This window comes from Nicotiana tabacum, chromosome 23 (assembly GCF_000715075.1).
Source record: "Nicotiana tabacum cultivar K326 chromosome 23, ASM71507v2, whole genome shotgun sequence".
Taxonomy (NCBI): Eukaryota; Viridiplantae; Streptophyta; class Magnoliopsida; order Solanales; family Solanaceae; genus Nicotiana; species Nicotiana tabacum.
Window position 1 is genome coordinate 137,132,029 of NC_134102.1, and position 16,216 is coordinate 137,148,244.

The window sequence follows — 16,216 nt, forward strand, 5'->3', positions numbered from 1 at the left end:
TTTTGGTATTATTCATTCTTGGCGGCTTCAAGTTAATGCAATTGGAAGTTGCAAATTTTAATACATATAATTAAGACCCCCACCTAAAGACACCCTACTTTAAACAATATCGACGGCTTTTGACGCCCAACTTGACCTTTTCTCAAGTCATACACTAACTACCTTTCAACTGCCTTTTTATTTTATATCATCATTTCTCATACATATCTTCCTTCTCTACTCTTAATATATATATTTCCATAACATTACATAAGAACAAAAAACTCACATCTATTACTCAACTTTGGTTCCTTTTAGCCTATCTCCAACCCAAACATGTCAGAAGATAGCCATATTATCCCTCTCGCACCACCAACAACATATCCCAAAAGCGATAAAGAGCTAAATCTCAGCAGACCGACCAATTTTTACAATTACAAAAACAAGAATAAAAGCAGCAGCAAGTTTTTCGTTTACCTTCTATCCGCTATCGTCTTACTAAGCATAGTCATGCTAATTTTCTCAATGATATTTTTCCGTTTCAAGGCTCCATCTTTCGAGCTAGGTCTCATCGACGTGAAAAATCTTCGATATAGTAGTAATTCTTCTTTGCCTTCATTTAACATGACCATGGGAGCTGAAGTTATTATTGATAACGATAACTTTGGTCGAATTAATTTCCAAGATAGCAGTATGAGTGTTTTTATTTACGATAATGTCACGATTGGTTTCGTGAACATTAACGTTGGTCGAGTAGAAGCTAGAAAGAGTAAGAGAATGGGAATTGTATTACAAGTTGGAGCTAATGAATTGAATCATAGTCATGGGAATTTGAGCAGTGATTTAAATTCAAGAATGGTGAAGTTGAGAAGTGTTGGTGAGTTGAGGGGAAAAGTGAAGGCTATGAAAATTGTTAGTCGTTATAAGACTTCAGTGTTGAATTGTACAATGAATTTAAATTTGACTAGCCAAGCAATCCAAGATCTCCTCTGCAGTTGATCTTTTTGTTCCTTTGTGTATATTTCAGGTTGATTTTTTTCTTTTTTTTCTTTTTTTTTTAACTCTTGCTTTATAGGATTTCTTGTGTAAAATATAGAGAGGGCGTACTAAAGGCTGTTCCATTTTTGCATTTTTATTCTTTTTATTTTATTTTTCCTCAAATTCATATATAATCAAATATAGTTGCATTTTGTTTTAATTTTACTATGCATAAACTGGATTAGATTACATAAATAGCAGATAAATGGTTACAATACACTGGCAAAGGTCCCTAACATATCTTTGCTTCAATCTTTTTCAGTGGAAGCTGATCAGTCATCTCAATAATATTTTTAAAGTTCTTTTTATATTTTTAAATGGTATATGAAAAAGTTGATCAATCATACTAGTATTAAATACGATGAGAACAACTTGCATGCAAACGATATTATATTATTATAATGGTCCTGTGAAAATGAAACTAACTTCTTGTTGGAAATTATTGTCATCATCTTGTGTTTTTTATTAAACAACAGAACTTTACTTACATTTCCCTTTCAGTTCCATTAAAAGAGAAGTGCATCTCACCTGCCAATCCAGCCTAGAGTGGCCCTTCTATTCTGGGCCTATAAAGAAAGCTCTGACCCAATCAGATGGTAAATTTAAGGCCCAAAACTAAGAAATGAAGAAACCAAAAACCTGTGCTCCATTTGCTAGTGGCATGATATGATTCTCTCATTGTCCCAAGGACAATTAAAACCATTTTCACATTTTTAATGATTGAGATTAGTGGTGGTAAAATGAATAAGAAAACCACCCATATTATCTACTAAAAAATGGGTTAGATAATGAACTTTCTAAAAACGGGTCAAATATGGATAAGAACCAAACTATCCACTTAGAAAATGGATAACCAATGGATAATTAATGAGTTCAACCTTTACCTTTGTAAAGACTCAAATTTGGGGTTCCTCAAGTTTGGGAGATTAGGAATTCTCTCAAAATGATCATATTCAAGAAGTCATGGATAATATGGATCTATCCGTATCAAATATGGGTTAGGTCAGATAATTTATCCGTTTTCGACCCGTTCATATCCGACCCGCCCGTTTGGCCCCCATAGTTGAGATACACCATGGACCATGGTTGCTCTCATTACTCGGCCCAAGTTTGTTTTCGGGTCAAACTTGCCTACGTAATCGGCCCAACCATTTGCCTATGCGATTTTGCTTTAGATGTCAAATTATCATTCTCCTCGGTACGAGTCATTCTTCCATTCCCCTTTTTGTTTTCTTTTTCAAGCTCATTTTTTTTTTCGTTTTTACATAATTAAAGAGGTAAAGAAGAACCCAACTAATCGATATTCACAATACTAAGGATTTGACAAATGGTCTTTTAATAGAGAATCTATACACACATCAATGACCTTTTATCGAATAAAACACATAGTCCCCGCCAAGTCAACATTCAAATCCGTGCAAACACGGTAATTAGTACCATATTATGTCAAGATATTCCCATAACTTTATTTATATTAGTGTAAAACACTCGTTACACTAAGCTTTCTTATGAAACTAATAAAAAAAACCTTTCATAATTTTCAAACAATGTGTCCACCACAATCTCCAACTTCATCAATGACTTCTTTCAATGATCAAGCTCGATTTTTGGCACAAGGATCTCATCCAATTTACATCAATAACGACGATAATTATATTAACTTGGAGTTACATAAGAAGAAACGTCGTCGTCGAAGATGTATTAAATGTTGCGGCTGCTGTACAGCCGGCATGTTAGTTCTCGTTGTGATTATGTTGGTTCTTGGTTTCACAATTTTCCGTGTGCATTCACCGTCTATAAGGTTGAATTCTATCAAGATTGACGGATTAAGTTACCTCACAAGTAAGTCCACTCTCCAACCAAACGTTAACTTAACGGTCTCCGCTGTCGTGTCTGTGAAAAATCCTAATGCAGCCTCATTCAAGTTTAATGAAGCAACGACTAGTTTGTTTTATGATGACGTGGTTGTCGGAGAAGCCCTAACGCCGTCAGGAAACGCTAAGGCACGGCGGACTTTACGGATGAACGTGACGGTAGACGTTATGATGGAGAAAATTTTGAGCATTCACCGGCTAGGGAATGACTTAAAGTCCGGTGAGTTGCCTCTGAGTACATATACAAGAATTAATGGAAGAGTTAATATTTTGAAAATTATTAAGAAGAGTGCTGAAATAAAAATGAGTTGTAAAATGAATGTTGATTTGAGAAGTCAGGATGTTAGAGACATCGATTGCAACAGAATAGTGTCTCTAGCTAGGTAATATATACAATATTGTTTTTGCCTTTTGTAATTTTATTTGAGTTTGAATGATTGATCATAAGACAATAGTGTTTTATATATTTATCAATGTGTAATTAAGAGCGGCAAATTCTGAAAGAAGAGGGGGGGGAGGGGGACAAGACATATTGCTTGATATGAGCATCCATAAATTCAGAGGTTGCAGTGTCAGTTTCGGCATCAGATATTGGATGATAAGCCAAAAAAAATATTGTTACTCAATGATAATTAATTGTATAGTAATAATTTCACCGGAAAATTACTATGTTGCATTCTAAACTGTAAAATTTGGGTTTCACTGTGATCCTTTCTTATCCTACTTGTGATTTACCACTTTTTTGGTAGCATTGTCCATAAGTTTTCAATGAAGACTAGTCACATACATATGAGATCTGCCACAAAACAACCTATAATCTACTTTGTCTTGCTTTATTATATATTTCTTAAAGTCGGCTGCATCATGCGAGATCTACACGAGACAATCGAAAGCAACTAAAAAGAAAAACAAAAATAGAAATTCACTTTCGAGATATAATCCCCTAATTAAAAGACAAAATGGGCATAGGATAAAATTGAACTGCGGGCCTTCTACTTAGGACTAGTACATAAATCCACTCTTTAACCCACTTGCAAAGTAGAATGATTCTGTTCTTACCCAAAACAAGATACTATTAAACGGCTAAGTTAGTTTTGTGCCTTTAGCTACTATATGGATTCTTGTGCTTGTTTTATTCAAATTTTCATTTAATAAAGACTAATAAACATTAAACTATTTCAAGGAAAACAAATAAAAGATTTAGTTTGTGATAAGTAACCATGACCTATGCCATCTTTTGGATCCTTTCCTGTAACAACTTTGCTTCACCGCTACCTAAAACTTTGTGACTTTTGTCACTTTCTATTATTTAACTCTTTGAAAGACACCAACTTCAGACCTGGTACTTCGTCTTTCTTTATTGCCTGGTCTGTCAAAATATTCGAGAAAGTAATTTCATATTTTGATTCATACAGGAAAGGGAAAGGACAAATAAATGTCCTTCAGAACTGAAATCTAGTGACTTGTGTAACTAGTGTCCGGAAAAAAAAAAATTTATCAATAAAAATTAGAAAGTTAAAGAGCTAGAGTCTAGTGCTCGAGAAAGAGACGTATTCCAAAGGGATGTGATGTAGTCAGCGTATTCTAATGCAAGTATCAATAATTGATTCCACACTCAAACTCTGTACCTATAGATCACACGAAGAAAACATGACGAGACTCCTCTTCAATAAAATAAAAAGTTAAGTAAAAGGAAATGCTTTTTGGTGACATTTGACATTGCATTTTTGAGTGCAAAGTGATGAAGTTGCAACTCCAGTCTCAAGGACAACGACTACATTATTTCCACCACCTTATACCCCACCAATGGCATGCATGGAATTTTATTTTATTTAAGCTTCCACATATGGATTTCCATTCGAAAATCCTCGTCCAACCCGTTATTCTTATTGTTTCTGGGATTTAATCTTCATAACACGTTACATGAAAACTTTACACTATCATGTTACTGATAGCTTTGGGCCAAACTTTTAAAATCACCTTATTTTGAAAAATATTTTTTTAAAGTATTTTTTTAAAAGTAATTTTGATAAAAAATAATATGTATTTGGCAAATTAATTTCGAAAGCACTTTTGACAGTAATTGATATTTGAAAGCTTTTAAAAAGTGATTTTAAGTGTATTTTTTCTTTAAAATATTTTTTTAAAAAGTGTTTTTAAGAAGAAACTACTTTTTTTATACTTCTCAAAAACAACTTTTGCTTCTACTTAAAAGTACTTTGTTTCTTTCTAAAAGTTTGGCCAAACATTTTAAAATTTCAGATGAAAAAATATTTTTATCTAAAAAACGCTTATAACCAAAAAAGAAAAACATGGCCAAACAAACTACAATGCTACATATAGTTTTTAAATGCTGGATAAATTAGACTTATGTAAATACGAAAGGATATATAATCATCGTATTTTTAACCATATGAGGAGAGGAGTTTCACTTTTTCTCATTTTCTCATTTGCAAAGGACCCTACCCAAGAAAAGAAAGTTTATCTAACTCCGAACTTCTCAAAAATAATGAGAAATTATATCCATTATAAATTTGTGGGACTAAGTAGAGCTTAGAGAAAGAATGAAACACAATGGTCAAAGGAAAAAGCTTTCCTAGAGCGAGGAAATAGAAGGGCGTGGCGTTGTGGCAGCACTTTTGTAGCCCCGAATTCTCCCAATAGGAGACAAATTGAATCTCACAAGTATTCTATCAATTTTGTAAGCATCAAAATCAACGTCGATAAACTTCACGACTTACGATATTAACATGAATAGACAATACACACACTTCACTTACCTATCAAGGGATTTATAATCCTATGCTTGTTAAGAAAGAAGAACGGCCCACCTGTCTTTTCTTCTATTTTACATTGAATATTAAAAGAGAACCCCCAAAAAAGGAAAAAAAGAAAAAAGGAAAAGGAAAAGAGCATGATGAAAAGAATAGAAAAGAAATATTTTCTAGGATATCTTTGCCTCCACTTTACCCTGTTTGTTGACCGCTAAAGAGACTTTATAAGTCCAAAAGTTACTACTCGATTCCAAATTATTGGAAAACTCCCTACATGTAATCCTACATTTTTTGTGACTTTCTCATCTAGGAAGTATAGGAAAACGTCTAGAGATAAGTTCTCTGTATATATTACCCGGGCCAAACTAGTAGAATTATACAGGCTTTGTTATTATTTGTTTGTTCTCAGCTAGTGAAAGATTTGCCCAACCTGAGATAAAGCTAGAATACGAAATTTCTTATAACAAATACAATATTTTGACCCAACCGTAACTGAAAGGCTTCGCCCTTATACCCAACAACAATTATTAGTACATGGAACCTTGAGAAGTTACTAAAATCTTATCCAACTCTAGGGTAAATAATTATTCCCTCCATTTACAATATTGTAAGCTTTTTTTTTCAAATAGTTTTAAATACTTTTAATTATAACAGCTAGGGGTTATAATAATTTATGTATTTTCTTGTCCTGTACCTTGAACCCATATATTTTTGTAGAAATGCACCGAATGCAAGCAGAAGAGACAAGTATGCCTGCAATATAACAATTTACAAAGCTACTTACAGAATGAGTAGCAAAATAGGATAAAGTTTTACAGGAATAAGTACCGCTAGTAGTAATATAATAAATAATATAAAAGTGCTAGTTAATTATTTACAAAGAGCAGAGCACGAGTAAAAACTGATAATTGACCACTCATTTCTCTCATTACCATGACCGTTGAAATCCCTGTAATCGAGCATAACCCCTAGAAAAAAGCCATAACCTACCTAAACTAAAACTTAGTACTAATAATAAATGATTTTAAGCATAATATCTTCAATTTAATGATATTAATTTAGCATTAACGAATTCCTAATTTCTCACCGCTTTGGCCTCCTCTAGTGTAGGTGAATCTGTAGTCAAGCTCGTTGATTTTTCGTGTGATGCATCGCTTGCTGAACGTGATAAAATGGATGATTCTGACTCTAGAATTTAAGGAAAAATAAAAAAATGAAAATGTATTAGAAAATATTACTCTATTATAGAGTAAATTTTATTTTATAAGTTAAATTTACCTCTAGATGAATTGAAAGACCTCTTGCAATGTAAAATGGCGCCTTGAATAGCATCTTGTTGCTGCAATAGTGAGTCGTCTCGCCGGTTTGATGTTACCGGCGCCGCCGCAACAACTGCCGACGACGCCGATCTACTTTTCCCCAAATGTTTCCGGACTATTCGCAGCCCCGTAGGAATATTCCCATGCTTCTGGTTCTTCTCCGCCGCCGGTGCCGCGTCCGTCACCGCGTCCACCTTCGCCTCCGCTGAAGGAGGCGGCGAACGACCGGCCTTATTTGTTGCAGCATTTCCGGGTAAACTTAACTGTCCTGAGAACTTAAGCTTCTCACCGTAACGTTTCGAGACGCGAATATATAGAGGCTTCACTTTTTTCAAGTACTTTTGCATTACATCTTTAGTAAATTTCTTCTCATCTGAAGCTGAATTTGCTGCATTATTTGTTGAACATACTTCTTCCGGATGCCGCTTCTCTATTTTGCCGCTGTTATTGTTGTTGCCTTTAGAGCTGTTATCTCTACTAAACAACGACTTAATAGGAACTTCTTCAACCTTAAACTTCACAGTGAAAAACTTATTCTGTGTTAGATTTGGAGGCTCCTCTTTTTCACTCTCTGATACTCTCTTCCGCCGTAGCTTTGGAGTAGTAGCTGAGACAAATCCGTCACCATCACCTTCAGATTTTTCAATTTTACTTGGCGCTGTAAATTTTGGCTTCTTCAGTTTCAGCATTAACACTCTGAATTTAGTTGCTGACTTTAACAGTGAGGAAGTAAATTTCGAATTTGCTTCCGAGGCGGATAGCAACAGCGACGACGGCTCAATTGGTACCAAACTACCTTTGAAGAAAAGATCATCAGACGGTGAGAGTGATACGTTCGGATCCGTACCGTCGTCAATGCTCGAACCGGACGACGTGGAAAGCGTGAATTTCAGTTCTCCTTCACTAATCTCATTTTCCGACGACTCATCCAACTCTGAACTAATTTTACACCTTTCATTTTCTTCAACTTTCACTTCTTCGGCTTCATCTTCAGGAACCGTAGTAAACTCAAGGTCAAAAAACGGTCCGTCGTCTCCTTCGTCGTCGGAATCAGAGTCTGACGAGTTAGGACTGACGGCGGTGATGACAGTAGTAGAATCGGCGGTGCGAGGATTAGCACCGGCAGAATCGGTGGAGAAAACACCGGTGGCGCCACCACCACGCCAGTACTTGAGTAAACTGAAAGCTTCCATAGTTGGTAAAGCCAGTATAGTATAAAAACAGGTTCTATTATATTATAGTATGAAGAAAAGGTACTAATAAAGTGATGGAGAAAAGAGTGTGTGTGTGTGTGTGTGTGTGTGTGTGAGAGAGGGGGGAAGAGGATAGTATATGGTGTGTATAATGGAGAAGCTTAGCTAATACTGTAGCAGTACTGAAAGGTGGCAGAGGAAGAACAGTAGCAGAACTTGGATAGGTAAAAGCTTTTCTGTTTTTTTACCTCTTTATACTACTACTCCTAGTATTTATTTTTCACATTTCCCTTGTTTTTGCTTTTTAAATTTCACTATTTTCTTACATTTTTTACTTTTTCTAACATACTTTGACTATACCTTATCTCATTAACATTTACCCGTTTTACTTATAAATTATTTAAAATCTGAATTAAGATAAAATACTTCTTCATATTTAATCGAATGTTTCTAAATATAAAGTCGTCTAAGAAGTATTTTATCCTTAATATGAAATTTTTTGACACAAATTAAAATTAATCGATCCTAAAGCATATACCGAACACTAAATGAAAAAATATCTATATCATTGTAACTCATCTGATCTGTGTGTCGTTCTCACAGTGCCATTGCCGAGAAGAAATGGTTCCGGAGCCACCTTATCCTTCATTCGAAAATTTTAGTTTGGTAATTTTTATTTTATATGCATATATTACTGATTTCTTCGCGTGTTTACTTCTTTATATTTTGACACCTCTTAATAAAAATTTTGACTCCGTCACTGCGCTTATTATATAACCAATTGTGCTGGTCCAACATGCTAAACGGTGAGTGCAAAATTTTGTTAATTAACAGGTGAAAAGTACCTTCATAAACTCTTTTGAATACTCTTATAAACTCGATATGAGATATTATTTATATAATGTAACCTTAATTTGATGGACTCGACATATTTTGATCTGTTAAGAAAGATATCACACTAATCTCTTTCACATCTTATTTTGAGTGTGCTTTTCTCCAAGTGCCACGGAAGTGATGATCAAATGGTCCCGTTCTAAACTTTAAAGTCCAACATATTGAGAGTCAACTGTGAATCTTAGAAACCCTCGGAGTTGCCCAGTTGGTTTGGAAGGCAGTCATTTATACGCATAACCTGGAATCGATTTTCCCCTTAATTCCTTTTGGTTTGAGTTTGTCGCACAGGGCTTGCCTAGTGCGTTTTACATCCCCTGTGTGGTTTGCAGTCTATTATACAGGGGGAGGTTTACCCACACAAGGGGAGGTTTACCCATTGAGCACAAAGTGCTTACCACAGAGTGCTCATCCGAAGGACAGAGGCTGTTGCAAAGGTTGTAACGGGGGCGATTTCTCCTCCTACCAAAAAAAAAATGTGAATCTTAGATAAAAATGGAACCAAAACTGTATTTTTGACAAAAGAATGAAAATGGGTCACAAGAGTTAATAGTGGTATGAAAGAGTAGGAGGTTAGGGGGGCTAAAATAGAAAATGGGTCCAATGGCTTGCATTTGTAGAGGAAACCTCTTCCACCCCTAAGGTTTTGAAAAATGAATCTTCTACTTATAAAGTTTATAAATCTCGAAATATTAAATTGAAAATGTAATCTTGTCTCCACCCTTTCTAAAGCTATTTTTATGGACGAATTTGTCTAGCCCTTTTTTGCAAATCAGCTCCTAAAACTCTTGAAAAGTTATTGCAGGCTGTGTTAACGCAGTCAGGGGCTGATGTAGAGTAGCGGTCATGAGATTATCTGAACTCATATTTTTCCACGCTTACCCTAAATTTATGTATAAAAATTAATTAAATTACAATAAATGGTAGGTCTGAACCCATAAATTTAAAAATATAATGAGTTCATATGCTAAAAGTTTTAAATGTTGAACTCATAAAGTTTAAATCATTAATTCGCATCCGATCACAAATGAAATAACTCATTTTTCTGTTTTTTATAATATTAAAAAACGACGCGATATAAGAAAAAGAGCTCAAGTATTTGGAAGGAGAAAAGTTACAATGTGAGTTTTCACACAATTAATAAAGTTTAACTTGTTGCAATACATTCTACAGTAATTATGTGCTGTTATATTAAAATAATTTGACAATATGAATATTCTTTGTAATATACAAGATGAAACCGAGAAGAATGCGTTACTTTATAGTTTATAGTTGTGTCCTTGGTGTTAGGCTTATATATAGTATTTGGTGGTTGCAGAATAGTCACGTGAAGAAGTGCAGTGTTTGTGTCAGCACCATTGCATTAAACAAACATGCTTTCCAAAAACTTTTTTCGGGAGATTTTTAAAACTTCACACGTACAAAGTCCATCTAATATTTTGTGTGAAAAGATGTACACATTGATTGTAAAAAGAAAAAAACAAAAACAAAAAAAATGTACACATTGTCCTATGTCACAATATGGATAATAAAATATTTTAAAGAAAAACACATAATATTGTATTAATATTAACATTCGTTATCGCAACAGAGTTTCAAAAGACGAAGAGCTAGGTTGGCGGATGGAGGTATACGGTTAATTTTATATATATATATATATATATATATATATATTAGATATTGAATTCCCTTACTTTATTTGGGTATTTATTTTTTTAATTTTTTAAATGCCATTTATGAAAATCCTACTCCTATCACGGTCTATAAAGGCAGAATATCTAAAAATCTCCCTAAACTTAGCACGGATTATTAGTTACAGTCCTAAACTATTCGTGGTTTTAATTACTCCCCTCAATTTAGATTTTTGAGAGTCATTACCCCCTGGACGTTGATGTGGCAAAGAGTGTGGGTGCACTCTCTTTTAAGCGCGTGAGAGTGAAGAAAAAAATTGAAAATCAGCTTCCAAATAGGTTGTTTTTTAACTTTTAATTGTCATATAGTCATATATAATGATTTATTTGTTACAACTATGTATTTCTTCTTGCTTCATCTTAACATGCAATGTGGACTTTATTCTAACTTTTATTATTTTTAATTTCTTCTAAGATATAATGTTTATTTGTTCCAACTACATATTTCTTTTTTTGTTTTTGGCCGAATTTGTAAAACGTTTGGTAGGAACTCCATCATTTTAGCCAAATAAAAAACTTTTAGCAAAAATAATAGAGTACCAGTTGTGTATATTTCCTGTTTTGTTTCTTTATATATAATCTCTATTTATTTTAATTGTGTATTTTTATTTTCGAGTCAAACCAATAAAAAAAATTGGCCATAACTCCATTATTTTTTACTAAATAAAAAAAGTATAGCCAAAATAAAGAACTTGCAATTGTATACCCTTTTTATTTATTCTTTTGATGCAATGACTATTTATTTCAAATGTGAATTTTTAGTTTTTCAGGTAAAAGCTGAAAAACAAATTTAAAGCACCATAATTTAGAGCTTTATAAAAAATTATAGCCAAAATAATTAATTTTAAAAAATATGTTTATATAACTTTTTAGATGTCTTGATTATTTATTTCAATTGTATAAATTTTTATTTTCAATTGTATAAAAAGAATAACTAAAACTTTATTATTTTTAGCCAAATAAAAAACTTTAGCCTAAATAATGTAGTTCTATCCAAGTTTTATTATAAATTTTATTCGAAAAAAATTATTTAAAAAAGTAATATACTTACAAAGGTTAAAATATATTTTATTTTTCAAAAAAAGCCAGATAGACAAAAAAATTCACGTGGCAGGCGAGTGCATGCCACTTTTCAAGGATGAGATCGTCCAAAGGGGTAACAGCTATTGAATAACCAAGTATAAGGGGATAATTAAGATCATAGATAGTTCAAATATGTAACCAATAATGCGTGCCAAGTTTAAGATGGGTTAAGGTATTTTGCCGTTTATAAATGAAAAAATCGATAATGAAGAGTGCATTCACATTTAATGAACCTTATATCCAAAGAAAAAATGCGGCAAATTTTCAAATTTATTGATTTAATGGATTCATTCAAATCTATTACTTGTAATTTTTTTGATGTATTTTTTAATACTACAAAATTTGAGCTAAAGTTATTGGGTTTGAACGAAATCATTATTTTTACGCTTCATCCACTCTTGATAAAAGATTTTAGTTCGAGCCTGAAAATGAGTAACTTCGGCTAGAAAATGTTTTCATCTTTAATGAAACTTATGTAGCACGAATTTGAATTAATCATACAAGGATAAACAAAAAGTTGGATGAAATTTCAAATTCATTGCTTAAGAACTTCTAAGTCACCTATGCGGACAAGTGAGGGTTGCTCAGTTGGTAAAGTAATTCCACCCATGACCGTTAAGTTCTGGATTCGAGTCACGCTGAAAGAAAAGTATAAAAAATACCATAAATCCTCATAATTTGATATGGGAAAAAAAATTCACTGATGCTAGTGTAGGTATGCAAAATGAATAGGGGTAAAATGAGAGTGAAGGGGAACACATTAGGCCTGCCACAGTGAATGATAGTGGGGGAAGGAGGAATTACTGCAACATCCGTAGACTGTTCTTTTTTACTACGTAACATAATTTTGGGGGAGAAAAGTCACGTGGCAGACATGCAAGGAAGTAACAGGTAGGGGACCGTTTGCTATATTTACTAACTCAACATTCATTTCATTTCGTTTTTTTTAACTGTTTTTACCACTTGCATTCCCAGTTTCCCACCAACAGAAGTCACTTGAAGATAAAATTTTGGACAAATAAATACACAGCTCATTATCTTGTGATCATATTTTATTTTCGCATTTGATCTCAACTTTGTTTTATTTTAGCCCTCCAATTTTATTTCTTATGTTTCACTTTAACACAAAAATTAAAATCAGTATAAATAATATAGTGCATGTGTATACATAAATCTGAGGTGTAATAAATATCCAATTAAATATTATCACCTATTTTTTTTTCATTCGTGTCAAACGGATCAATATTAAAATACCTGAACCCGACCGTATTTGGGTAAAATTAAAATCGCTTCTTATTTTCTCTCTGTCACAAATCCCTACCCGACTAATAGTACCCTAAGCTCCTTCCCAAATTCATTATCGCACATGATGAACCCATCGATTATCGGTGGTTTCTTCATCATTTGAAGACGAGAATCACATTTCATCAACTATTTCTTCATATTCATCAACTATTTCTTCATATTCATCAACATTCGAGACTGATTTGAAAAGTAATTTTGATTGTTGTTGGCTTTTGGCACCTTTTTACTTCTGAAAGTTGCAAACTTAAGTTGTGTATTTTGAAAGAGTTGACTTTGTGTAAAGAATGAAACTTTGGCATCTGGCAGCTGAAATATTATGTTGTTTGGCAGTTGATTTGTGCTTTATTTGAACTTTATTCAATTCTTGCAAGAGTTGATTTTGTGTAAAGAATGAAACTTTAGCATCTCGTGTTTGAGACCTTTTTAACAATCTGAAAATTTTTGTGTTTGTTATTGTTTGAGGCCTGTCAATCAGAAACTTAAAAAGTTCATTCTTCTGCAATTTACTACGTAGCAGTTCTATGAAATAAACCCATAAAAAAATTAAACAGATTAAATAAACGAATATCAAAATTGCAAAAGTTTGAAGCTTTCTGGATGACCATGTATGAAATCGGTAGATGATAGCTTTGGAACTTTAAGAATGACGATGGGACAATAATAAACGGGGAAGGAAATAATGAAGGTGAAATAATAGGAAAGGAAGTTGGGGGATTAAATATGAGGCCAATAGTAATTAGAAGAAATTTTGTCAAAAAAAAAAAAGAAAGTTTCATGCGCCTACCAGGTGAGGCAACTCACGCTATGTGATTAGTCAATTTTTGTGTTAAAATAAAACATAAAAAATAAGATTGGAGGATAAAAATGGAATAAGGTGTCAAAATAAAAAATGATAGCTAAATTGAATGGGTTTTACATGTATGTATTTGGCCTAAAGTTTTTTACCTTCAGTTACAAAGTTCAATCTGTGGAGTTGAACTGACGAACTTTTGTCTTGTTACTGCAGAGAAAATGTGGGGTCTGTTCGTGAATGAAACCCACATTCACTATTACTATTCTTTAGGTACTTTTTTCCTGAATTTATATTTATCTACATTGTGATAAACGTAAAAGAAAAGGAGATATTGTGATGATAAATCTTTTGCAAATACGTCTAACTGTTTACCCGTAAAACGGTATAATTAAATTTATACGTGATTTTTAGACAAGTGAACTAATTTGATCCTGAAATAATATAATAATCGAAAAAATACGCAGTACTTAGCCTTGGAATGTAGATGAAATAGCAAAGATAGTGATTCCGTGAACATGGTTTTCGAACACATCAATGATGGGATCAAAAGGCAAGAGAGTGAAATTATATAAAGCTTTGTATAGAATATAATATATGTTCTTACTAGAAATTTTGTGTCCCTTACAATGATAACTCACCTCATTTTTATAGCTATATCTAGGGAAGAAGGTCATAGGATCTTGCCCTCCTTTAATGTCAATTATGAGGGTCATTGATGAAGATATAACATTGAGCTTAAATGCCAAATTCTTTGTAACAGACTGTCGCTCTTAATGCTGTAGAATATTCCTTAGTAAATGCTACCAGGCGTAGAGCATTTAATACACTTTTATGAACATTATCCATTCATGTGACAAACATAGTGGCTGTATTCGGTCCTCAGCCATTCCATCTTGGATTCCACGTGTCCTCCTTTTAGTCAGCCACGCGTCATATCATATTTTACCCTATATAGATAGTTTTTCTGCTTTCTGGTGACATAACTTTGTGTTACCGAGAAGTTGGTAGGAATACCTTTTTGACGAAAATTACTATAATTCCCTCTGAAGGTCTCTAACAGTTGATTAGATGCACGTCTCTCCGCATTTAATGCCCCAAACACGCGTCATCCCATGATTCAACAAAACTTTATCCGTTTATCGAGGTAATCATGGCCACGAATTTAGCCGCAAAAATATTACTTATATGCAACTTTCTTTTCTTTTGCGTTCCATAATTGCTTGAGCTTCTAATTTGCATCCTTGTTTTTCATCCTTTTTCTAATTTTCTTCAAAGACAAACTCTTTACCTTCTTCCTTTCCAATGGCTTCTTCCTCCAAACGTAGTGATTCTATGAAGAATAAGAACAAAACTGAGGATTCTACTCCTCCAATAGTGGATTCCATTATTCCAAGAAGGCTTAGTACTTCGAAGGATTTTGAAAAGAAATTTTCTACTCCTAACTCCTCGTACATGGGTTGTTAGTAGGTACCCTTCTTCCATTCGTCCTTCCAGTATTCTTGTTGTGAAGGAGGATTACCGCTGCAATGAGTTGGGAATCATTGCTCCTGATCTATCGGAGCGAGTGACCCTTCCCAAGGAAGGTTTTACATACTTTTTTACGTATCCCTTTACTTTGGGTGCGTTTTCTTTGAGCGGAGAGCTTGATTCCGTGATTGCGGAGTTTTGCCTTCGCTAACAGGTATGTTTTGGCACAGGTAAGTCCTTCAGTGTGGAGGACGGTCGCCTGCCTCTGATGCTTGTGCCAAGAAACTAAGGAGGAGCTAACCTTAGCTCATGTGATGAATCTCTATTCCCCCAAAATCTTCCGTGGGGAAATGATAAACCTTTGCAAGCGAGGCCACCATGTTTTGTTGTCTAATATGGATGATGACAACGACCGTGGGTGGATGGAGTGGTTTGTTACAGTTGCTACCAATGACATCATTCCGACAACGACTTCATTCTTTCTGGTTGCTTGGAACCGCACTCGTAAGTTCTTTGTATAATATTCCTCTTACTAGATATTCATCTATGGCCGTATCATCTCTTTACCCTTCGCATATTTCAGCAACTCGATGGCTCCCACCGGTGGTGGAAGGTTTGAACCTATGGGTTCAGAAGATTTTGGACATCACAACGCCCGAAACTCGTTCGTGGAAAGAACTAGCCCTTAAATACAGGTGAAAGGCCAAAAATCATGGTAACTCTATTTTACCTTGCTTCCATTTTTGTATATGAAGAACTTGGTTGAACCCTTCTGACTTTGTTCATGGAATTAGGTATACTTACGGGCT

The 16,216-nt window shown here is 33.9% G+C and overlaps 3 protein-coding genes across 3 annotated transcripts; 2 read left to right on the top strand and 1 right to left on the bottom strand.

Annotated features, from left to right (window-relative positions):
* The first annotated feature begins 315 nt into the window (after positions 1–315).
* LOC107800080 (late embryogenesis abundant protein At1g64065-like) lies at positions 316–978 on the top strand. Its single transcript, XM_016623227.2, has one exon. It carries the CDS (start codon positions 316–318, stop codon positions 976–978), a length of 663 nt encoding a protein of 220 aa, XP_016478713.1.
* Positions 979–2,564: 1,586 nt separating this feature from the next.
* On the top strand, positions 2,565–3,278 carry LOC107800082 (late embryogenesis abundant protein At1g64065-like). Its single transcript, XM_016623228.1, has one exon. It carries the CDS (start codon positions 2,565–2,567, stop codon positions 3,276–3,278), a length of 714 nt encoding a protein of 237 aa, XP_016478714.1.
* Positions 3,279–6,426: 3,148 nt separating this feature from the next.
* On the bottom strand, positions 6,427–8,314 carry LOC107800079 (putative membrane-associated kinase regulator 2). The gene is made up of 2 exons (XM_016623226.2): positions 6,944–8,314; positions 6,427–6,853 (listed from the first exon to the last, which is right to left on the bottom strand). Exons 1-2 carry the CDS (start codon positions 8,175–8,177, stop codon positions 6,741–6,743), a joined length of 1,347 nt encoding a protein of 448 aa, XP_016478712.1. The 5' UTR covers positions 8,178–8,314; the 3' UTR covers positions 6,427–6,740.
* Between the last annotated feature and the right edge of the window lie 7,902 nt (positions 8,315–16,216).

Coding starts and splice junctions, on each gene's coding strand:
- LOC107800080 (XM_016623227.2), top strand. CDS start 316: ATGTCAGAAGATAGCCATATTATCCCTCTCGCACCACCAACAACATAT.
- LOC107800079 (XM_016623226.2), bottom strand. CDS start 8,177: ATGGAAGCTTTCAGTTTACTCAAGTACTGGCGTGGTGGTGGCGCCACC. Junction 6,854..6,943: donor GTCTTTCAATTCATCTAGAG/GTAAATTTAACT, acceptor CTTAAATTCTAG/AGTCAGAATCATCCATTTTA.
- LOC107800082 (XM_016623228.1), top strand. CDS start 2,565: ATGTGTCCACCACAATCTCCAACTTCATCAATGACTTCTTTCAATGAT.